General features: G+C 39.1%; 1 protein-coding gene across 1 annotated transcript; it reads right to left on the bottom strand.

The window, feature by feature from the left end:
- Positions 1–19: 19 nt before the first annotated feature.
- On the bottom strand, positions 20–24,491 carry LOC145892034 (dynein axonemal heavy chain 5-like). The gene is made up of 91 exons (XM_082981976.1): positions 24,305–24,491; positions 23,218–23,393; positions 22,915–23,040; positions 22,725–22,850; positions 22,548–22,650; positions 22,390–22,491; positions 22,212–22,327; positions 22,087–22,156; positions 21,862–22,007; positions 21,668–21,793; positions 21,343–21,615; positions 21,114–21,275; positions 20,883–21,049; positions 20,577–20,755; positions 20,296–20,491; positions 20,037–20,174; positions 19,649–19,853; positions 19,236–19,445; positions 18,267–18,464; positions 18,073–18,198; positions 17,782–17,976; positions 17,543–17,721; positions 17,403–17,478; positions 17,224–17,336; positions 16,958–17,167; positions 16,366–16,570; positions 16,172–16,290; positions 15,799–15,935; positions 15,547–15,709; positions 15,334–15,445; positions 15,077–15,205; positions 14,820–15,019; positions 14,611–14,764; positions 14,296–14,492; positions 14,003–14,072; positions 13,803–13,931; positions 13,527–13,742; positions 13,309–13,455; positions 13,008–13,180; positions 12,778–12,956; positions 12,524–12,711; positions 12,231–12,425; positions 11,917–12,159; positions 11,656–11,828; positions 11,454–11,580; positions 11,210–11,402; positions 10,962–11,080; positions 10,805–10,895; positions 10,635–10,743; positions 10,438–10,563; positions 10,257–10,368; positions 10,013–10,153; positions 9,832–9,954; positions 9,699–9,762; positions 9,437–9,636; positions 9,245–9,376; positions 9,047–9,187; positions 8,890–8,983; positions 8,518–8,666; positions 8,290–8,444; positions 8,011–8,164; positions 7,571–7,775; positions 7,293–7,423; positions 7,054–7,181; positions 6,841–6,991; positions 6,598–6,774; positions 6,315–6,530; positions 6,080–6,247; positions 5,880–5,984; positions 5,699–5,812; positions 5,423–5,599; positions 5,022–5,216; positions 4,780–4,935; positions 4,505–4,687; positions 4,283–4,429; positions 4,057–4,221; positions 3,628–3,865; positions 3,418–3,557; positions 3,218–3,349; positions 2,942–3,113; positions 2,720–2,859; positions 2,502–2,666; positions 2,249–2,443; positions 2,046–2,196; positions 1,812–1,930; positions 1,592–1,741; positions 1,320–1,532; positions 1,134–1,262; positions 873–1,011; positions 435–644; positions 20–375 (listed from the first exon to the last, which is right to left on the bottom strand). Exons 1-91 carry the CDS (start codon positions 24,417–24,419, stop codon positions 281–283), a joined length of 13,998 nt encoding a protein of 4,665 aa, XP_082838102.1. The 5' UTR covers positions 24,420–24,491; the 3' UTR covers positions 20–280.
- Between the last annotated feature and the right edge of the window lie 516 nt (positions 24,492–25,007).

The raw sequence follows: 25,007 nt of genomic DNA, 5'->3' as shown, positions 1-25,007 counted from the left end.
AAGCTGAATCAGAGTCACATCTCCGTTTTGGCTTGTTTATTTATCCGAGACATATTTATATGCAATAAAATTCACACTACATTTGAAAGCTAATACTTTTTTAACTACAAAGCCGTGAGCATGTTGAAAAAAAATAACTTAAATTTTTGCCCACTCAAATGCAAAATAGGATGTTTCACACAAAAATAATTACGCAACCTGTCAACGCTAAAGCGATATTTAGCAAACAACCATACATAACACTACATTTAAAGCATTCCTAAACTACAGATCTGAGTTACTATTTGGTGTCACACAAAATTGCTACTCCTCTAAGAACCCAATGGTCGGGCTGCTGCACAGTTCTCAACAGCAAAGAAAATATGAAGGTCAAATCTGCAATACATTCAAAGATTCGAATTGTTGGTGAAAGTGTTTGTATGTTGAATGCTTACCCGTGCGACGCGGTTTCTTGTATATGGGACACGGGTAAAGGTGCAAACCTTGCAGTTTCTTGTCGTCTTTTGGTTGGTTAATGTTAATCGCGTAAACATGCACCACCGGCATGGCGGTAAAAAGTACTTTCGGCAATGGCTCGACCAGCTTCATTTGCCTTTTGTCCCACCCAGCTCCTTCCAGGAACAAACCATATACGTACACTCCACCTACAAGTATGGATTAAAGTTATCATGCTTTTGGTGCCAAACGAGGAGAATAAGGGATTTGCTTGGTACTATTAAATTCACGTTGCTAATTCCATGGGCAATCTTAGCAAGTTTGGATCACAAGATATAAGGGAAAACCAAATGTTTTGACGTCTGTTATAAACCCTATAACTAATTTCATGATTTCCACGTAAGTTGTAGCTCATGGAGTACTAAATATTGTCTAACCCATATCGGCTGGGGGAGGGCTCGTCACATCTTCTTTGGCCATTTTAGTGACATCATTATAGAGCATGACGCCATCAAGTGCCCAACCTTTGTGCGAATGAGCACGGGTCACTTCCTGTCGCATGGCTGTGAGAAAGCCCTGTCGTAGAAACAGTTTGATTAAACCACACAGAATTGTGATAAGTTTCTCGCGTCGTAATAAGCATTTTACTGTTTCACAAACAAAGCTTTGATGTACAGTATTAGAGCAAGATATATTACCTGAGGGTTGAAAAATCCTGTCATCCAAAACTGGTTTGGTCTGCCTTCAAAAAGCCACGTATGGAATTGTTCGTGCCTTTCCAAAAACTCGGTAAACCAAAAACCCAGTGTGGAGCTTTCCCATGAAACCTTAACGAAGCAAAACATTTCTTGAAACTCCATACTGGCAGTACAACAAAAACAAACCTTTTGCCAAGCTTTCGGAATCCGGGCATCGTACATTTGGTCAAGGGCGTCCCGCAGGTTGTCACTCATAATAATTGTTCCATCGATGGCAAGTTTTAGGTCAATTAACATTGTACGAACCAATGAAATAACGCGTTGCATTCGGTCAATCTCCTGCCGAAGAAAGATGTTCATTGGTTGAATGGAGCCCATCTTCTGGAGTCGCGACTTTACCTGCAGGCAAAAATGGAGAACAAAAAATCAAGTAAATGAAACTATTTCATAGAGTGTACTTCGTGTGGTAGGAAATCTTGGGGTATCTTTTCCAACATTTCGTCAGCCATTTTCCACACCACCGATTCTCTTGTCTCACCCGCACCCCCACTGCTCTCTTTTGGCTGAATGCTTACAATGGTTCCCAAGCTATCATTGGCCATATTTGTCTTAAAACACACACAAGAGCATTATTATTTGTATATTGTAAAACACAGATGAATGTTATGCAATCCTAACCTGGTAAGTAATATCAGCATTGGGATGAAGACCAAACACTTCGGGTGTATCGACCAGAGGGAGGTTGTCAATATAATTGTGATATTCCTGAATGGTCTTTACTTTGGGAATGACGTATCCTAAGTATGAAGTTAGTGTAAACAAAATTTTGGGATTTTTGGGAAGTTATATGTTTTACAACATATGTGATTTATATTGTTGGGCAATATAGTGGTAGGCAAAAAATTAACACACCTGTGTAAAAGCAGAATTTGTCTGAAAACATGTGTTCGCCAAACCACACTTTGCAGTATGTGTTCAGCAAAATCTTATCCAGATCATCCGTAACACGGCCACCGTATTGAATTTCGCCGAACATATAGCGAACAGTGTTCCATGAAACGCCCTAAAAATAGATCATTTTAATCGCGGCGAACTTTTACGACCAGTATATCCACCTTTTTGACGTCTATATCATCCAAGTGGTTTTGAACAAACTGCACACTTGCAGTGAAATCAGATTGGTTGAATTCGTAAGGAATATTCCAACCGAGAGGTCCAAATTTGCGTCTCTCCTGAACAGTGGTGTGAAGGAACGCCACTGCATACAGAACCGGTTTCCATTGGGGCATGTTTGATATATCCAGAAATTCCTGTTCAAAATTGGCGTTGTATCGTGGAAGAAAAAATTTACAAAAGATTGAAGTCTACCTGTGTTGTGGAGTTGTATGTTCGTTTGAGTCCTGCTTTGACACCTTGTGGTGGTTCATTTGTAAATTTAATGCTTGTCTGAAGAAGATTGATCGGAAATTTTTTATGCACTTCAGTTGTAATCCAAGTTCTGTAATTCTCGTGAACAGATTCGGTATTTGTAATCTGAATCAAAAAATATTTAGTGACTTATTGGCAAAATACTGTCCCGAGTTTACGTTTTCTAAAAGTTCCTCCATATACTCCAAACCAAGATGGCAGTTTTGCAACAAGAGCCAACCACCGTCTTGAAAGCTTTGTGTGAGTAACCTGCGTGCATGAACCTCCTGTCCCTGACCCATTGATATTGCTCTGCATGCTGTAACGTAATAATGTTCAATTATTATTCAAACTTTGCCGAAATTGCACGAACAATGACGTCAAAGCAACACAAATCTTACGAATGCCCTTTATTTTGGCAAGACGTTCAATGTTTTCAGTTGGATCCGATCCCATGCTGAGGAAACAAATCATTGGTTTTCTGTTGTCAGATTCTCCCCACATTACTTCCATGTCCAAAATAACCGACTCAGCATACTTTGACCCAAGTGACTGGGCGATGTAATGTCGTGACTAAAAACAAATTTCATATCTTTGAACCATATGTAGGGAAACAAACATACGTCAAAAGTAAGTACACCGAAACAGGGAATATTATAAATATAACGATGTGAAACCTGTGCGATTGTTCTGTCCGGGCACCAGCTGCGAATCAAAAGCAGCTTGCGGAAGGTATCTAGAGAGCTACTGTAACCATCTGGAATTACAGCTTCCTCAGGCGCTTCCTCGTCGAACCAAGCCTTCCAACCCTGAAGAAAAACGGGTCACCAGCTTATTGTAAAGCATTGGTGGAAGTGAAAGATTTTTGGTTTCTCACCCTATCGTTTCTGCTGATCTGATTTAGTAGCTGCGAAAACTGAGGTAGTCTGCTGAGCTGAACCAAATTCAACCAAGTCATGTCTTGAATCCATTTCTTCGGCTTTGGTTCAACGGCATTCAAATCAAGCGATGCCCCACCTAGCACACAGCAATATGTTTGTGTTAATAGATTATTCACACTACTTTATACAAGTCACACTTAACACACCTTTAATAAAAGTTTGAAACTCATCATGTGTGAGATAGCCACGGTTGAGATCAATTTTCAGCGCCAGTAGCAATGTGTAGAGAAATTTGTGGTTTTCGTACAGACCTCGGGCTGTATATTTGAAAACTACATATGTCAAGTAATCGGTGATGTTGAATATGCGTTTAGCTGGTATCGGTGACTTGGCACTTTTCTCAAGAGATTGATCAAACAAACCAAGAAACTGGCGAAGAGATGTCTGCAATTGCACAAATGTTACATTCAACCGACATATCACGTCGTACCCAGGAAACGTTGATGGCGGTATTACTAAGGTGACAATAAATGAAAACATGGAAAAGAAACCATGAATACAAGTTGTTTTGCAAACTTCATGTATGAGACAGTCGACGGCCAAAGTTTAACAACAGTACGATGTTGTGCACAAACCTGATACATGACATCCACTAAACTCATTTCCACGATAAGGAAATAAAGAATGGAACCTCTTGTAGCAACTGGCCGGTATTCTTCTCTCGCTGAGTTGATTTTAATCTCAGTTTCGGCGGCGATGGACAATTTTTCGCTCACTTCTTCAGCGGTTTGTTTAGTTGTCTGAAAACAAAGCGTTTGTTAAGTCGTCAGTCGTTTGGTACTCACTGAAAGCATAGATTACCTGTAACACTTGAATCAGGGATTCGTCATCAACAAGGGATCCCTTTGTCGATGTAAGGCGGTAAAGAAGATTGTCTTCTAATTCCTGCATTTTCCTTTTGTTTGCTGTAACTTCAGTCATAAGAGCAACACGCTCAGCTTCCAATTCCTGTCAAGAAGTGATGATAGTAATTGGCTGCGAGTTGAGATTGATTATGTTAAAAGTTTGAAGTGCTTATTTTACCTGCTTTTCAGTAAGAATGACGCGACCCAACAGTTGGTCCTCCAAACCTTTCATTGTGACGGTGAAATCAATGATAGATGTTCGTGCGTAAATCTCCGGCGTGTAGGCAGGGTTTGAAAGCTTGGTCGTGATATATAGTTTAAAGCCTTTCATAACATCTACCTCCTTGTCACCAACTTTCACCTGCATTTAAAGTTCGTGTAATTTTAATTTAACGTCGCCATTCCTTCATATTGGCTGCAGCGCTCATTTAAAAATTTACAATGCAAATTCACCTTAAACGTGCTGCCAGATTTTATAAAGTTTTGTTCCAGAACATTATCCAACGCTGGGTCCAATTCTTCACGAACATCTTCAATAATAAGAGCACGTCCCAATGACAAGGCATCTTCCAAATGCGTACGGAAATATTTGTGGTTTAACGAAGTAAGCTGCAATACAACAGTTCATGTCAATTTTACCATTTATCTTGAGGTAACGCAGAAGTCACTTAAAAGCAGATGTATATTATGCTTACCTGCAACTCATTGTCCTTTTCTCGGTTTTTAACCCAAATCTTTCCTTGCCCCTGGGGATCAATGAGCAAAGGATATCTGGTCGCTTTTGTGACAATTATTCCGTTTTGTATTGAGAGCTCGTCGTTAGGCAAACCTTGCAAGTTCCACTCCCCAACTGTGGCGTTATCGACAAGCATCGTGATAATATTAATGTCCTGTAGCCAAAAAATATCGTGTATTTGCTTTAAAGAAGATGGTCTTATGGTTGACTAACTAGAATGAGGAAAAACAAACCCAGAAAAGCACAAACAAACTTTGACGCGAACTGGCATTTATGGCAAATGTGCGTTTATTCAAAGCCTTGATGTAACACGAAAATGCGTCTGTGAGTGAACCAATTAACTCATAAAATTTTGTCAACCTCCGAATAGGGGATTTCATTCCGCGTCATTTCCTTCTTCCATTGCGAAACAAGAAGATCTCGGAAGTCCTGATTAAACGGTCCAGAATATGAAAGAAATCCAGTAGCAAGCAAAACGTCACCAACAAGACGTTTAATCTGATTCTCAAATTTCATGCCAGCGGCTTCCCATCGAATCTTAACAATAATAAATGTGATTCACGATATGTCGTGGTTATTCAAGCGAAATTTGAATTCTCGTATATTTCTTTGTTGACGAAAAGTCACAGCACAAACCTTCTCTCCTCCTAATCCTTCAATAAGTGCCATGGCATTTGTCATTTTTCTTCGACATGTTTCGGCATCTTCTATTAACATTTGTTTGTGGGCCATTGCTTTGTCATACTGCGCCTAAAATAACACAAACATAGTTGATCGGTTAAAACACTGCTTTTTCATAACCCAACGTTTTTCATACCTGAACTTCATCAAGCTGCTTCTGTTTTTCATCAAGCGTTGCTTGTGCAGATCGTAAATCAATCATTGCTCTTTCCAGTTTGGCTTCTTGCACAGCCAGGTTTGCCTGCCAAGTAAAAAACAACGGATTACTTTAAAGCATGCATTTTTATTTCAAATGAATATGGTTTACTTAGTACGTAAAACTAAAAAAAATTTTACCTTCAAAGGCAAAACTTCCTTGTTGATTCCATAGAAATATGCCATAGCTTCAGTCCATGAGCACAAACCTGCAACATTTCCACAAACTTTCTTTGCTGTTTCCAAGTTGTAATCTTCCATTTCCAAATACGGTTGCAGGAGATCAACCATTTCTTCTGTAATTGAATCCTGCAAACCCACAACAAAGTTAAGGCTTGACCATAACAACTATCAGGGTGTTCAGGCAATATCAAACCTTGGGGAAGTTAAGCAACATACTGAGGAACTGGGATTGGTTCATTAGTTTTAGTGCTTCGTTCCATGATGGTTTGGTGCAAGGACGTTCCGGATCAACTTCCACAGGATTCAACCTTCTCCGCATTAAAATGAGCACACAGTCCATTATACGCATGATCAAATGTGGGGGTTTTCCCAGCTTTCGTACGGTTGCAATATCCGAAGGTTTGATGGTCTGCAATTGTAAATTAGTAAAACAGACTGTCTACATCAGAATCACATCCATTGAATTTGTCACTTACCTGCAAAGCTGCTTCAGCTTTTTCCAAAGCTGGTTTGGCAGCGGCCAACTTTGCTTCGGCGACTCCTTTGTCTTTGTTAATGGCGTCGACGATCGCCTGCGCCTTATCTTTTACCTTCTGGACTTCAGCTTTAACTTTCTCAGCCGCAGTCGCCTTTTCTGTCACAATCTTCAGCACCTGAATATCAAACATTGAATTTACATGGCAGGTCGACAAATTACTTTTATATTTCAAACAACTTACCTCGTCGGCTTCTTTAGATGCCACAGCCAGGTCCTTTTCCTTCACTGCGAGTTCAAGAGAAAGAGCATTAACCGATTTCTCAGCTTCAACCAGTTTATCAAGGCCTGTTTTCATTCTGTCGGCCAGGACACCGATTTCGCCGAGTTTTTGACTAAAGAGTAGTAAAAGGATAAGTGAGATGTAAGAACAATTATGTATTTGTTCAACACTAACCCATAAATCGACTTGTAACCGGTGATAAAAGATAGATACGATTTTGGTGTTACGTGACAGGATCGTCGGAAGCGTTCGAAATATTCTACACACTTTTCGGACACCAAATCCTGTATTGTCCCCATTACCTGCATGTAATATACAGTGTTTATACGCAAACCAGTTTGAGGGTATAGGTTGCGTTAGACAAGCGGTTTTAAAAATTTGAAATAAACAAGTATATTAATAATGCGACGCACCTGCACCATCATACTTTTAGTTTCCGGGGTACATTTAATATCGTATTGAGCCAAGAAGTGTTGTGCCACTTGAATAAGTGCTTGACGAGGCCATCTTAAAAACCAATCCATTGTGCAGCCAGAAAACAAACCTAAAGATTTGCCATTAAAGCGAAAACTGAAAACTTCCCTTCTTTTCCCCCACGTCTATTGTAGATGTCGCTAGTCTGCCGTTATGTTATGTTATTAGAAACTATATTACGGTATCGAAGTTGGCGTCGAATCTAATTGCTGCAAACCTGGAAATTTGAGTGAACGTCCTCGAAACTTTTCACCAACAGGTGAGAAGCAAAGAACGACGTGAAGGTTCGAACGAGCTCGAGAAAGGAAATATTCATATAAGTTTTCAGGGGTGGGAGGACGTTTGGGATATTCTTTTTTCATCACCGGGATTAGTTCCATTGTTATCTCATCAATTTCATCTCGTGCAAACAGGTTTGACACCTTTTAAATGAATTGATCTATTTGAAGGTAATGTTAAGAAACACAATGTTTCAGATTATTGATGTCCTATGGTTCTTAAATTGGTGTCGTCAGTAGAAAGACAATGCTCGGTAGTGGGATCGATTTTGGCAAATTGAGGAACCAGTCAATCTATTTACTATGTAGGAAGGGATGCTATATTTTGCTTTAAAATTTTTCACACAATTTTGTAACAAACGTGAAACTAAAAGATCACCTCTCCTGATGCCAGCACGTTGTTCATGTACTCTAGGAAGCCCTCGTCCTTAATTTCATTATCAGTAAATATAAATGTCACGCCTTGGCCGTCTTTTCCTGCCATTTTGTAAAGAATTTTTAAATCTTCAAGGAGATTTGTCGCATTGTATGTCCTGTAAATAAAATAAACACGTGGTGTTGTCATTTGTCCTTTTGTCCATTCAAACAAATTAAAGTAGCAAGGAAAAGGGTCCACAAAACCAAAAATATGTTTTAAATTTTTCAACCACATACTAACCTGGTTAAAGTAATTTGAAATATTTTATATCCGGCAATAAAAGAAGCGAGCCTTGTAAGCGATTGCTTTCCAGAACCACCCACGCCGACAAGAAGCGCGTTACCACGTGGTGTGCGGACAATACGAGATATTCTCATCAAATGCACCATTGCATCCTATACAGTATTGGACAAAATCAAAATAAAAGCAAAAAAAAAGCAGAAAAGACTTTGTTCGAGTTGGGTTTACCTTGAAAAATACAAGATCCATTTTTCCGCCACGAACAGTTTCATTGTATTGCTCAAGATAACCATTTAACTTTTCTTCCATCTCCGTTAAAGAATCTAAAGGTTCGTAGATTTTTGGGGCGAGTGGTTCAAAATCTTCAGGTTCATCGCCTAAACGAATTGGAGAGTTGAAAGGTTCGTGTTTGTTTGAAGTCGTCGAGTCGAGGTGACAGTTTCACCCGCTATAGTCGTCACCAAACTACCTCGATGACAGCAAAGATAATAGGAGTAAAATGACCTTAATCACAAATGAATAAATTGCATTGATAAACTTTTACACAAAAAAAATTCACAACAAATGAATACGACATTTTAATACAAATTGTCATTGAACCTGTAAGTTCTGGAGCATCACGAAGAAAGTCAACAAAAAACGACTCCTCGGGCACCTGGGAAGCAATTTCTTCACCGAATTCATCAAGAACACTCTACAAAACGTTAAGTTTAGCTAAATCTGAAGACGATAAACTGAAAAACATTTGGAAAAAAACCTGATTAAGATTTTCTTCGAACCAGTTTTTGTCAGGCATATTTGTGAATCGATCCGCAAATACACGTTGACATTCATGTTTCCACAGTGACAGAACAACATGTGGTAATGACCCAATTTCATTGTCGACAATAAGAATACCCTGTAACAAACTATGTTAGGACTTTCTCTACTCTAATGTTGGTAAGCAAGGGCTTGCCTGCCAAATTCGACTAAGATCACGAAGATTGAAAATGTAGTGGAATTTTGCTGGTGTTGGCAACATCTTAATTTTGGTTTTCTGCCACAAAGTTCTTGTCAATGGAACTAATTTCTCAACAACTTCAACAACCTTCACAAAAAAAATTATTTTAGCAGTTCGTAAGGCGATGAGAAAATAACAAACTTTTACCGCTTTAGGAAACTTTCTTTCCTTGCAGAAGTACCCGGTTGCAATGGTTGAAAATATTTTATCGATGGACGCGTTTGCTGGTAAAGTACAGTTAAAGATACTGAACTGCCGCTTCAATCGTTGTGGAATGTCGTTTCTTCCCCCGCCAGGGTGGATCATGGCGGCCACAAGTTGAATGTCCGCAATGTTAGTAAAGTCGCCTGAAAGTTCGAAACGTTGCTTGTTATAAGAATTTGAAATTACAAGTAAACAAGGAATTTACCAGGCTTGTCCAGACTGTAAAACCCTTTGTTTTCCAAAAGCTGGCGAACAATCTCATTAGTAATCTGTAGACAAATTGGTAAATTAAATACCATGAAATTATCGTTTTAGCAGCGGAGCCTTTTTTTAAATACCTGATCACCCCATTCATTGATGGTTGGCATGTTGATATCATCAACAAACACTGTCATTTTTTTGCCTGCTGGAGGTCCGTATGTTGTTCCAACTCGTTTATCAACGTAACTTTCAATTGTTCTCTGTAAATAATAAACACACGCATATCTAACACAAATATACGTATTTTAGTCGATTTACTTGAAACATATTTGGTGTTGTGGCACTGCTGAAGTTTAAAGCTTTAGTAAGGTAAACTTCTGGGTCATATTTGCTTGCAAAACCCTTTATCATCACGGTTTTGGCCGTTCCCTGTTCGCCGATCAGGAGGACTGACTTTTCCTACAAAAATATTTCAAACTCTTTAGTTTATTTTGCCTGTATCAGAGCAGACAGTTGAGTGTGAGACGAAGAAACTTTCTATATGCTTGTTCCAATTATCCACCTGTTTCATGATCGCCCCCAACAGGAAATCAGTTCTCACATTGTCAACGTTTGGAACAAGAATGGATAAATAATCAGGGATTGAATCCTTGGGGTACACGTATGTAGGAACTCTGCGCAATTTAACAAAACATTTAATAAAATTTTACTCAAACTTTTTGTTGCCATTGTCAGCTTCCTACTTATTTTCCCAGTGTTCCCATTCACCCTTGTCATTCACCATGTATTCGAAGATTGTTTCTTCACCTTCCACTGGCGGTAGAGATGGTTTTGACTCGTGACTTCGCATGAAATCTTCCATCATTGCTCTATGTGATAAAATTGTATTTATCAGGTGATCATCGACTTTCTTGTTTGATATTTTATTTTTTTTGCGTGCCTGTGTTCAAGTTCCAACAGTGCGCCGAGAGACCACATTATAGAAAATATAAAAATCCTTGTAATGTGGGCACGGGTCAATGTCTTTTCATCGTGTTGTGGCATAAGTCCTGACAAAAAGAGAGGTAAACTGTGAAAACATACGCATGAAAAATATGATATTGTATTTACCTTGAAGAAGATCCATACATTGTCTAATGTACATGCATTCAAGTACGTCCATTTTAGCCACAAGTTTGGTAGATATGTAGTTGTAGAGGTCCTGTAAAGATCAAAGTTTTTGGTCTACGTTTGTTTTTAACACATCACGAGTCACACCCCCACAAACCTGAAAAATACCGTCAAACAAATTCCACAGAATGTCCCCTTGCTGGGTAGGAATTGTCTTCAGCCAGCCTTGGCAAATTGGCCTCCAGTCAAGTGCAGACGATGACATAAACACCATACCTGAGGTAAAATTTACATTTATAAACGTGTATCTTTCCTCTTTCACTAGGATGTTATTGAAAATGAATATTTAAGAGTTTTCGTCCACAACTTACTTCAGGCCCATGCTAATGTCGGTTTAGAGCTTACCGTTTCTTGATACAGTGGCAGGTGATGCGTTATCAACGTTGTGTGGTTCGAATATGATTTTACAGTTTGGTGCCATTGGAATTCTATCGCCATTTGCAAGAGTGAGAGTTTTGTTGTCATCCAACACTGAGTTTAGGTTTTCTATCCACAGGGTATCGACGGGCCCATCCAGAACCAACCAAATATGTTCACCCTAGTTGTTAAGTAACAGTTATTTAGGAAACTTATCAGTTTAAACAATTACTTTTTTCGATTTGTGACTGCGTCTCCACAAAGTAGAAAATATCCCATCTGTCCAATCATTGGTGGATACATCAAGTGTTCCGAACATCTGTGGGGCGGTAATTGCCTTCGGATTCATTCGCATTTCCCTGACGTTCAAAACAGACAAATGCACGAAGTGTGATGCACTTGCACAGAATTCCGTGTAATGTGTGTTAACTTACCGATGCGGTTCACCGCAGTCTGTCATTGCTTTCATCAATGTGTAAATACATTTGGTTTTTCCGGCGCCACTCGGACCCAGCACCATCATTCCATGACGTACACGTTGCGTTTCAAAGAGCTGAATAATTTTTAGGACCCAAGATGGATGGAAAATTAAACCAGCTTCGTGAACCTTCATTTAAGGAACATGGTTTCAGGCCAGTAGTAAGACAGAACCGCGCATGTTGGGACAACATTTATGATTAAGTATCCATTTTTACCTGTTTTTCAATTGCCGCCTCCAGTTGAGGATATCCGGCTTTATCGAGTTGGATGCTCGGGAACAAATCGTTGATGAGGGAAAGGAAGAGAGGTTCGTCCTCATCAACCAATTTAGATAAATTCATGTCTCGCAATCCTCGCATCACGATCATCGCTTCCGGGTCGTCGGGGTTTTCCCTTTTCACTGCACCCAATGTTCGAAGCACTGAGAGAATGTTGCGCAGTCCGAAGTCGTAATGTACCTAAAACACATTCATCAAACGTAACCATCGAGAACAGTGAAATATTGCAGAAATAAATTCGGAAAACGAACCTGCTTTGATAGTTGCTCCTCGCAGAGTTTGTAAAGGGTGTAGAACTTTTTGGAAAGCACGATATTGTCGAGGAATCCGCATGCTGCAAGTTTCACTCGAATAATAATCGCACGATCAGGAACCATCATCGCTACTGTGCGGAAGTTGATCTTCAGGTTTTCTGGCAACTCCTGACGTCCAGCGTATCCAGGATTCTGCAGCATGATACAACAAAGTAACAATTGTAACAGTTCTTGGATGTTTGGTAATAAGTTTGAAAGATGCTATATTTGTTTTATGCAAAAAAACTTGCCATAGTAAGGAATATTCCAAACTCCCGATCCATAGACACGACATCTCCGTCGGTAAATATGAACGAAGGTTTGTTCATTTTTTTGCAATGAAGAACAATCGCAATCTGCTGGGCGGCGACAGAGAGGACCGGAAGCTCAATGCGGTTAAATTCGTCGAAGCAACCCCAAGAACCAGACTGGGCCAAACCTATTAGGAACACACCAAATGGTATTAGATTTGGTATAAACACAGTGTCAAAGCTTTGATCTCGACCTTTGTAAATTCTCCCAAGACCTCTGTAGTCCATCTGATCAGAGCAGTTGAACACAACCACGTATTTGGCTAAACATTTTCCCATGTCCTTCACAGTTTCAGTCTTTCCTGTTCCAGCCGGCCCAGCAGGGGAGCCCCCTAAACTCATACCAAGAGCTTGTGCCAGTGTAATGTAGCAACTAAAATTAAAAATGTTTTAATGATAAACATTTGTGTTTCATGCACCGCACCGATCAGTGAGAGGAGTGATGACGAGTCGCTCATTACATCCGGTGTACTCGTTGCAGTAAACAAAATCAACATCTGTGATTGAAATCTGGCATTTATCTGCATCATCGATGTAGTAAAATCTTGACTGTTTGAGCCACTCAAAGTCGGTTGGGGATTTAATGTGCATTTTCACCTGAGACAGAATGGTTTACCAGAAGACTGATTGTACGTCGCTTCACGTGATGTATTTTCGGCACAAGGTAGGTTTAGCTTCCAAATCAGATAAACATTTTAGGCATTTAAATACTTTGCAATGCTTACCATTTCCTCAAATATGTCTCTTTGGTGAACGTGAATTGTGATCAGTGTTTCATATTTTGTTCTTTCGTAGGAAGTAAGGTCAAGTGTTGTTTGGTCAATGAGAGTTTTTAGAATGTCGATGAATCGTTGGTTTGTGGTTTGCATCACCTGCAATTTTTACGTTTTCTTCAAAGTTGCTTAACGGTGATGTGTTAAGACTGCACGTCTAAAAGTCAAACCTTTTTGTCCGACTTTGCCAATGTCAAAGCCTCCTCGGAATCTCTGGTCCATAACATTTGCAAACCAAGAATTCCAATTTGCGCCGGAAAAACATTCTCAAATTCGATCACTTGGAATCCCGATTCACCGATCGCAGCCGCAGCCTTGCGCACAACTGTGTGAACAGTTTTTCTGATGCAGGATAGAAGTGTTCCGAGCCAAATTTCCACATTGCCCTAAATATGAATACGCGTATTATTTGCATTCCAAACATGTTTATGTTCTGGTAAAATTACCTGAGCGAGAACGGGTTCGACGAGATCCATTGTTTCGGTCTCTTGTGATATGACCTTGAGAATTTGGTCGTATTGCTTTTCATGAAACTCGACCCGATAAACATTGTCAAACAATCCGAGAAGATGGGCCTGTGTAATGTTTATGGGCCTTAATAAAACAATTGACACAAAACTTGCAGGTTTTAATTTAGATATCTTACTTGGATGGTGTGGGAATCGCTAGCTTGCCCAAGGATTTCAAGCAAAGCAGGGTCAGACACGAAGAAGAATCTACAATCACAACAGCACTCAGTTAACTTTTGACCCTATGTGTTGTGGATAAATACGTCCTCTCCTGCAACTGCCATGTAACATTTTAATTTATTATATTGCAATTACTAAATGGCCTCGAGTATTCGGGTACATGAAACGGATATGTTTTATTTTGGGTATTTCCAGCAAAAATAGTTAAAAATTATTGTAAAATGTAGGACATTTTAACATTTTATCATACCTGGGGAAAATAAGACGTTTTTTCTCTAGATATCCAGTTAAAGATTTCTGACACATTTCCAATTGTTCCAGAATGTGAGGAAGTAATTGTGCAAGAGTATCGTCACCAACACAACATTGGACAACGTTCGAGGTCTCGTGGGCCCTCTGCATTATTTTCATCCATGACTTGTCGATGTTGGCAAACCTCTTCGCTTCCTGAAACATATTAATTAAGAATTCATTCCTTTGAAACGAAATGAGGTTTTGAATTTTTTTGTATGCTTTTATGAAAGTTTGCTTCAGTACTTCCAAAGTATTGTGAGGCAAATGTTACCTGTGGCAATTGCTTGGCAATGTCACCACCAACAAACACGGCTTCAAGGTAAACCCACAGGTTTTGAACAATCATCCAGTTCTCGATAATTTCTGTAGTCCCGGACAGTTTGTGTACCCACTGTTGAATTGTGGGCTTAAATGGAGCGTTGTACCTATACGAAACGTCCATTAGGAATGGTAACGGCTATATACAAGCAAAACACCAACCTGTTGCTCATCAGAGAACCGAGCACCATCAAACTGTCCTCCATGAGAGCAACGATATCTGTGACGTCATTACCTTTTAACAAAAGTTCTCCGCGACTTTTAAATTGACTGAAAGTGAAGATCTGGACACTCCACTCATTGATGACTTGTTTCAACTTCGCTTCGATGTCACGCTCTTTCACCGCGCTTATACAGATGTCCTGTGTATGTGAACTTACTTACAATCTTGTACATCGGTTGACTGGGCAATGGATTACCTCAATATCTTCCTTGTTTTCAAGTAATGGGGCCTCCATGATATTGCGAAGTTGAAAATTTTCGTTTTCAACATCAAACGTGCAAGCAGTAATTTTCTCGATTCTTTCCCAGTGGCGCGGCATCATCGCCTGACGTCAGCAAATTGTGATTGTGTATTTTTATGAAATAATGGAATTACGTTATGCATATTTTCGTAATTTATTTGCGATATATTTGCTTATTTATGTGACATATTTCTGTTAACATTGAAACTAACCTTATCCGACATCATTTCAAGCAAAGGACAACATTCACTGAAGTTATCAATCTTCTCTTTTAAATCAAGGTAGGCTTGCCATTCCTTCAAAGCCTTCGGCAGTTTGCGGCATCTAGTACGTCATATTAACATAAGTTAAACTCGAATACCAAAAAGATAAGTTTAAATTAATCCCCAATCCTAACAAATGCACACCTTTTCCGTTGTACTTACTTGTTTTGAAATTCAAGTAACTCGCCGTTGATTTTGTCAATGTCTAATTCCGCCCACAAGATGTCGTAATAGCTGTTGACATTTTCGATGACCGTGTTGTAAAGATTGTACAACTTCTGTAGCAAAGACAACTCACGCTTGATTCGCTGAAGGTCGTGATATTCTGTTAAATATAGTTAAATGTGGACATTTGTTCCATATAGTGAAACGTTTCGTATATTAAAATTACAAAGTTTGTCAAACCAAACTAACCTGTAACAGAAAGGCCAAACAATTCCTCGCCTCCTGAGTAAGTTGAGTATTTCCGCCAAAGCTCATCAAATCGTGTTTGGAAGATTTGCAGACGATCACTCGCCTCTCTTGGTGCCAAACCCTGGATATTTGGCCCTCTGAAAAAGGAGCGTTTGTAGTAACGTACAAGTAAACGAACTTTTGTAAACATTTGCATCAACTGCTCGTATGTGGGTCAATTACTTGCCATTAATATTCAAATACAACGAAATGTTTATGTAAATGGTAAAACGGAGTATTTGTACTGATAATATTTCACAAAACGTGCAGTAAGATAATATTGACGATTTCCCGTCCCTGATTGATTCGGTAATAAAAACAGTATTTTTCATACTTTGTGTCGTAGTCTTTGTAGAATACACCGACATCAACTTGAAACTTCTCGACTCCTGTGAGTAAGGCCGCTTTAAATCCAGGTTGTACTTCCAACAACGTGTTTTGTACTTGATTGACCTTAAACGAAGTTTAATAGTTATCGTAATACTGTTGTTAGTTTGAGAAGAGAAACTATTTTAAGGAGTGAGATACCTGTGCCATCAGATTTCGCCATTGGTAAGCCAAGCCATCAACTCGTTCAGAGTTACCATCGTCAAAGTAAAGTTCGAATCGGTTGAGAAGTACGTAACTCTCCTCGATTGGACCAATTGTCATGTCAATGCGGATTTGAGCTTCTCTGATATCTTTGAGGGAGCTCATTGCGGTACGCACGTCATCAAGATCATTAATGGGGCGACTGAAAATAAATCTGGTTGTTATTTTTCGATGATTAAAGTAGTTATTTAAAGTGGGGCTTCTCGAAAATCTTTTCGCTCGCGAACCCTTTCATATTTTTCCGCTTCCCTTTGTGTTTGTCAGTCATTTAATTTTTAGATATTCATTAAACAGCAATTGCATTAAATGACCAAAAAACTTCATGGACCCAATTGTGTGACCCAGCATACTTGTGTGTAGGCGAAGTTTGGAAAGTAGTACAGGCAAATGTTATGTTCAAATGTTATGTTTGTGTGACATTAGCGTACTTTTGCGACCCATACAATTCATCGTGCGACAACGTATTTGAGTAGCTCTAGTTTAATGCATCTGTCTGAGATTGTTGTCAACGACATGTGATCTCCTTTACCTGAGAATCTTGTGAAGGTTTTCAGTGAAAGCAAAAATGTCATCCATGGATGCACCAGTCTTGCGGTTAAGTGCTGCACCAAATGCCCTTTTCCATGCTTTGCATTCTTCAACAAGCGCCAATCTCATTTTGCCTGTTTCAAATGCCACAGCTCCCACCCTATAACTAAAGGGAATATCTTCCACCATCGACTCCATGTTGGCGTAATACCTGTAGAACAAAAAAGGTGAAGTTTGGAGGTCACCGACACGTTTTACGATATTTACCTAATCTGTGATTCATATTCAGTGAACACAGGATTTTCCTCTTCGAAAAGCTTTACTTTATCCTGTGGGTCGGAATTCCACAACTCACTGAATGAGGCAAATGTCTCCAACACCTGGCAACAAAAACAGTTCGATGTTTTCAAACGTCATACTTTCGCTAGAAACACACAAACTTGTACCGAGTCAACTTCAGTTTTCAGTGATGTTATGGTTGTGTGAAGCGGACCTGCGACTTTCGCCACATCTTTGTGTTCTCTGTAGAATTTACAGGTTAGAAGTGACAGGAAAAACAGATGCAGAAAGTGAAAACAAGTTTTACGAGATTTGCAGATAAAGTGGCTTTTGTGGTTGGGTTTTGGTCATTTTTGGATCTTCTCCTATTTTCTTTGCTGCTTCAGCCTCAAGTCTTTGTTGTTTTTTCTGCATCTCGGCGTATCGCCACAAGGGAATGTCCTTCGCCGCTTTAAGTATGGTATCGATGCCCGCATTTAACGCGTTCTGCAAAAACAATTGTAAAAGCTGATATGAGAAAATACATCGAATGTAAGATTTGTTCACCTGAATCTCATCCAAACTAGGTCGCATTATAATCGATGGAATGGCGAGAATGATGTTGGATTTAAAAAGAGCAACTTTTTCCTCTTCCGTTTTTCCACCACCTGACATCATGATTCTCTGGCTTGTTTGATATTTGTTAGAGGATTGGTGGAGCCTCCGCTTTATGGTATCAAGTGTCAAGCGAGTGCATTTAACCTGTTAAAAATGTTTTGCAGTTCACACTTTTTAAGCTGTTTGTGTTGCGATTTACAGACAGCCGTTGATTTAGGTTTAACCTAACGATAAACTTACCAGTGAGTCGGTGTTTGTCTGACAAACAGTTCCCATGATTCCATGATACCAGTTTGGATAATTCTCTGACTTCGCCATTGCCTCAAGTACCCCCATTTCATCCTTGGTTAAAGTTTCCTCAAAGAGCTGCAGTTTTGACAATGGTGAAGAGTTGGCGTTTACAAACTCTCAGAATTAAGTATATCTCAGCTCACCCTAATAATGTCAAACACTGCCATCTCCACATTTTCGCTTTCCTGACAAAGAGATTTGGAGGCGATGTGGACAATTCGATCAGTCATCGCAAGAAAGTCGTCCGGGGCAACAGCTTCATCGTCAGGAAGATCACACAATGCTGTCATTCCCATGTCGTCTGTAACTGCCTCGACTCTGCACTCAAGAATGTCCGCGATCTAAAAAAGTGTTCTTTTTCAGTGGTTTCCAAACTTTTTTGTTTCAGACATGCCTAAAGGGATGATTTATACTTGCGGCAAACTTTATCAATAAGAAAGCATATTCATTATCAAGATTTTGAAGAAAAATTACAACAATTTACAAACAACGCATTTTAACGGACGGTTAATTTTACGTTTTTCACTCAAACGGTATTCGGTTTATTCGGAACATGGGTCCCCAAAGACAGAGTCATGAACCGGTACATGCCCGAATACAAGCCAAAGACAAAGTTTCATCGAATACAAACCGCACATAATCCACAAACCAATAACTCATTGTTACCTATGACATTGTGTGGCACAAATTAAAAAATTGTCTTTAGTGTCATTGTTTCAGTAGTTTATCTGTCACACATGGGCGGAAATCTCGCAGGGACGACTTGCCCCCCCCCTAATATTTTGGTTGGTGGGGACATAATATGATTTAACCCCACCAAGAAAATTTCGTATGAATTATGAGAGATAGCAGAATAAGATCATTGTTTCTGTGCTCAGTTTCGATAATTTTTATCGAAAAGAGGGCGAAATTAAGTATGTTCCATATTTATTTCCATGTTTTGCCCTTAACCGCACCGCAATGACTTATGTGGCGAATAATAGAATAATGTCTGTTTTAAATCTGGTCAAACCCTACAATGTAAAACATATCGTTCGATTTTATTAATAGGCGGCCATGCTTTCTTTTCAGTTCAGATATAAATTTCCCAAACCTGTCGTCATTTCCTTTACCTTTTTGGTGAAAATTTTAAGATCTTCCAGTGTTTTTTTCACATCTTCAATAAACTTGTGAATATTCATGGAGGCCCAAGTTAACATGGTGAGACCGGGGGCGATCGCATCCTCAACTCGACTGAGGAAAGGTTTCATGCAATGTTCAGCCATAATCGGAATACTTGCTTTCGTTTGCTCAAAGTCGTCCATTAGGTCTTGCAGCATTCGCTGAACAACGAAAATATCCCGTTTACTTGTCGTTTTATAGAAAAGATTATAAAAGTGCACAAAAACTATATTTTCGCAAATCATCCTACATACAAGGACTACAAACTAACGAAAAAGTATGAGGAAATATGGAAGCCCAAATACAATTTACTTGAAATGGGAACCAAAACCACAAACCTTTTCATTACTTTTACAGTATTCACCTGATTGTTACGGATGATATCTTCTTTTAAACAAAGCGTATACACTGGATCAGGAATGTCAAGACCAATTTTTTTCAGGTGTTTTGCTTCACAAAAAAGCTCGAATATGGAAGGGTCCAAGTTAACAAGAAACTGTTTGGTTTCTGGTTGTCGAACGAGAAGAGAAGATTGCAAGCTCGATTTTGCAATCATCGTCGCCTTGCACCTACAGTCAAAAACATTTTGTCAGTTATGCATGCAATATTTCATATTGTCCGCGTAAATTACAACATGCGTATTTTGGCAACTATACTGTGAAGCCTATGATGGTGAGCAATGGTAAACACTCGACAAATAATGTAGAAAAATTAACATTCCCTTTTGGAAAAAAGTAATAATTTAAACGGACCAAGCTTTATGGTAGAGAATTTCAAATTCAACCAGAACAGCTGCAAGTTTGTTGAATGTTTTCACAGCCCGCTTTCCCTCCGCCGTGGCGAGAACATCTTTGTGTTTCCGAAAATATGACATCGGGACTTCAATTCTCCTAACAATATGTGTCTTGGTGAATAAATAAAAAAAAATACAACCGACAAACTGTTGTAAAAACTTATGAAAACCTTATAATAATAAACCAGGCATTCGTAAATAAGTCCAAATATGGTTACCTGTACATTTGACGCGCCCAAGCAATTTTTCCTGAAATAGGCGGCAAGTTTCGTGGCATGGGAGGATCTGTTTTCATCTTTTGGTAAGCTTTCTTCACGTTTTCAAGATCTCGTGAGTAACGAGAAAGTAGAATCACGTATTTGTCGAAAGTGTCCAGCTTCGCACCTTTAATGTTTTCAAATTTCTGCAGAAGATCTGATAAAGCACAAGCTACGTTTTAGCGCACAGATCAACTGGGCATCACTGGGGTTTCTTAACACAAACCAAAAACTAAACGTACTTAACAAATATTCCGTGGTAACTGGCCTAGCAAACCACGAATCAAGGAAGTCTTGAAGAGATTGCTGCAAAGCCTCAATCTGGACACAAAATTCCTGATAATCAGCATCAAATTCAGCTTTTCGGTGATCCAACACGTCATACTTCTTCTTTTCTGTGTTTGTAACAATGTTCTGGTACCTGAAAATGTAGCGAGACTATTATTTCGGATAAAGATGGAATGGACTATTTTACGTGGTTGTAAATGAGATAAAACAAAATAACCTGTTACCAGAGAAAATGTAATGATGAAAACATATTATCTCACTTAATTGCAATCGAATCAATTCCTTCTATCTTCACAGTATGAAGTCCAGAAAACTCGTGCATTGTTCGGAACATTTCCGTAAGTTTGTCAAGTCGGCGACAAAACGTGTCAAATTTGCCAAAAATGTAGTTTTCACTGAACTCAAACTGACGCTCCTTAGGATTTTCCTAGAATTCAGAATATATGTAAGAAAATAAATGTTGTACAGAGTTTAGTTATCAGATTCTATACCTTTAATTTCTCCTTGATTTTGTGGAAAGACTTTTGGTATTCACGGTTTAACATTTGACAGTCGTCCATTTTTTGCAATACAGTCAAACGATCCTGATCCCAAAGTTTAGTCTTTCCTTGACTGATATAATGTTTGCAGGTAGTAATCATCTGGTTTGTGACCTAAAATACAAAAAAATACGTAAAATTTCTCGTTATTTTATACGTATATTTAAGAAAAATTAACCACCTTTACAAACAGTGAGGTCATTCTTTCAGAAGTATTGTAATATTGGGAAATGCTGTGGATCATTCGAATGCTGTTCATCAAACTAGGAATAATTTCCACCATGTTACGGGGATCGCATTTACTAAGTGGGCCAAAGTATTTGTCTAGAGTGTAAAGATATTTCACGTTGTCTTTTGCTTCGTTCGCTGCGTCAGTTATGCGACTGTCGAGCTCCACCCAGTGGCGAATGATACGCGACTTAGCTGCTTGCAGTATTCCAACCACGGTTTTAACCTGCAGAGTGATATTGAAAATTTAAATTTGTTTGATTTTTGAAAAATCTTACTCGTGGCGTCTTAATTTCATCCAACAAAGCATTAAATTTCGACATCCTTTGACGCCAGTGTTCCAATTCAGCCGCCGGACCAATGTCGTCTGCCTCTTTTCTCATTTGCTCACTTTCCGCAAGAACCTGAAAACGTCAACAACAATATTCTTGGGTCGCATTTTTGAAACATTATTTGAATTCGTCTCAAATACCTGATCTATTTGTCGGCACCATATTTCAACAACCTTTTCCAGTTTTTCGAGTAAATCCGAATTCCTTGATGCTTGTGCGAAGTCCACCGGCCCTCGCAGGGTATCCAAATTATAACCAACATCAATGTCTTCGAGCTCAAACTTTCCTGGTGAATTTTGTGCCAGGTAATAAAAATCTCGAATATGTGTATTTATTCCACCATGCAACTTGATATGTTTCCTTACCTTCCAAACTAATTCTAGCTGTTGTAAGAACGTTCACAAATTTTTCCACAGATTCAATAAATTCTTCCACCTAAATGACACCACGTTTCAGGCAAAGGCAATTAATGATTTTTTTGTCCACTTACGACTGGTGACTTTTTATTATCTTCATCAGAGAGAGCACCCCAATTTTCTTGTGATCTTAAAGCAGGGATCATAATTCTACCCAAGAGCGACTCGATCCCCTTTAGTAAACCTCCCTCTACGACACAGAAACTTGCGTCAATAAAAGTCGAAGAGAAAATGAAACTTATGTGATGAAACCTGTGCTGTCAATCATTCCGAAATTAACTTCGTTAGCGATGTTGGCCGTCGTGATGGGCTTGGAAATGGTTCGCACAAAAAAGTAACAGACACCAGTAAGTGCTAAAAAAGAAGAAAACTAAAATTTCCCGACTAAAGTTCTTTAGTTGAAAACAAACCTTCTCCTTCTCCATTAGTAAGAAACAATTTCTTTTGGCTGACGTTTGGAATAACGCTGGCCACATCAGCTCTGGAATAAGCGCTCTCCCGGGGCGCAACATCCTTTATTACAGAAAAAAAAACATTTAGACTGTTAACACTTGACAAAGACAAAATCATTATTTGCTGCTTTAAACCTGATAATAAAACATCAGTTTTTTAGAACCGTTGGGTTCAAAAAATGCGTCCATAAGTTCGAAACGATCATCTCCCACCACCTGATCCTCAACAACACCATCTTCGACACCAATAGCATCTGCAACCTGTGTAAGTTTGCAAAAATGCAAATATTTTTGGGATTTTCTCAACAGTAAAATATTCCCATGCCTTTGACACAATGTATTTATGCCTGCTGTCTAATGCTGATCTCCGTTCTTCTCTGGTTGCCTTTGCCTGACGCGCCATTTCTTTCATAGCATCGCCGGAAAGCACAGTGTTCTTTTTACTTCCAATCTATAAAAAGCAAGTTTCTAGTGTTTAACAATGCTTTTCCCAAGTGTATGCTGTATTATAATAAAGTTTTACACATCCAGCATGTTTGTAATTATTTTGTTAAACAATTGCAGTGTTTGTGAACAACAAAAGTGTCATGACAAAATGAGTTTTGGTGAAGTCTGTAAGCTTAATTACCGCTGTACTGGACTGCGTTTGTTGAGTGAAAGGGGCATGACGTTTCCGTCCAGTGGTGCCTTGGTCTTGAACCCTGCGCCTTGCAACCCGCTGCACTGGTGCACCAAAAACACTGGTTGGGGTCGATGTTCCAGCGGCATCTTCACCTCTTAAGTCGTTCGGAGTGTCAATAGCACCTTAACCACAATACAATGTAAGCCACCCACATGGCAGACCTTTCTGTTATTTCACACCCACAACACGCCTCCGTTTAGCAGTCTGTGAGCAAGGTGATTGGGTAGATTAAAAACCAAAGCTGGCAGGCTTTCTTTTGGATCACAGAGCTGCCGATCCCTCCCTTATCGCCCAGTTAGGCTTTTTATAAACAAGTCTGGGCTTGTGTACAACAGAAAAGTAGGAATGTGATTGTGGCTTTTGGTAGCAAAGGATGTAATCCGCTTTGGGTGTCGTCGACTGTTTTGTTACAAGCGCAAGCTGATATCTCTAAAAAGATCACATTACCTGCAGATTACGCACGAAGAGATATCATGTTTGGAAATTATTGTTCAGCGAACATTAACAAACATTGCAGCAGGTACAATATTTCGTCAAAACATTTCTACATGCGTTATGTTTTAGAAAAATTGAAAAAAATGCTGCACACGAAGAACCTCGAACATTTCTATAAATGCTACAACAACGAGCACGTGTTACTACTTGCCAATGTTTACAAGCGTTGCTAGGCGATTATATCATGTTTCACCACAACTACTATTGCTCCGAGTTATTTACCAGCACGCAGTGCGGTTTCTGCATGGAATCTTTCTGCTTTTGCACTCTGTATAATATAATACCATCACACAGATTTATAGAGTTCACTAAACTATTTGACAATGTGGGTATACGCATTTGCACTTTATTTCTGTAAATAAATAGGTTTTAAATTAAATGTCACAATGATTACTTTGTACAAATTCAAAAGAAATATTCTTTTCGAAGAATTGTGTAACAAAGAGTCAGCTGCTAAATAGAAAACAATCCAAGCTCATACATCCGTGATTGGAAATCAAATAATGTTGCAGTAACGACACAATGTGAACAATCTTACCTGGTTTAAACGATAGCGGAGGTGTGCCATTGCCAGTATCAGGTTTGGGTGATGGTGGTTTGTTTGTTTCTTTGCTTCCAACCTCTGTTCCGTCGCCTTCTGGCGAAGTAGACATGGTTGCTATTTATTTGCAATCGATTTCAACTGAAACGATGTTTTCAGTAACTCAATAAAGTAACGAATGACAACTCCCACTAAACCACTCGAATCGTCTCCTGCCTCGAATATCAAGTTTCAACCACCTGACACTTCTTCTAATTCTAATCGCTACTTGGCTACCAATCTGAACAGGAAACTTTTGTATTGATCCTTGTTTTAAAAACATACCCAATTAAATTTTATTCTCAAAAATGTCTCAGTGCAGTGGGGACTATAAATAATGAGTACGTTGGTACATTTGACCAATCCGGCCCCGTACATCAAAAAAAGGCCTCGCAGTTTGCCATTGATATAAAAGAATCACATCCTTGATTTGTGTATTTGAAATTGTGAAGTCCTTTTCAGTGCAGGTATCTTCGGGGCTTCGTAATCATTTAATCGGTTCCCGCATTCCTAGGACCGGTCCTGACTAAGATTACGACATATATATATATATATATGAATGATATCATCAGCAATTAATGACATGTATATAAGATGTGCAATATTTAATTTTCGGTCATGTGGAACATTTTGCCCTTTTAATTCCCCTGACGCGGAATTT

The sequence above is a fragment of the Ascidia mentula genome, chromosome 1 (assembly GCF_947561715.1).
Source record: "Ascidia mentula chromosome 1, kaAscMent1.1, whole genome shotgun sequence".
Lineage (NCBI taxonomy): Eukaryota > Metazoa > Chordata > Ascidiacea > Phlebobranchia > Ascidiidae > Ascidia > Ascidia mentula.
This window is presented reverse-complemented; position numbering and strand designations above follow the sequence as displayed.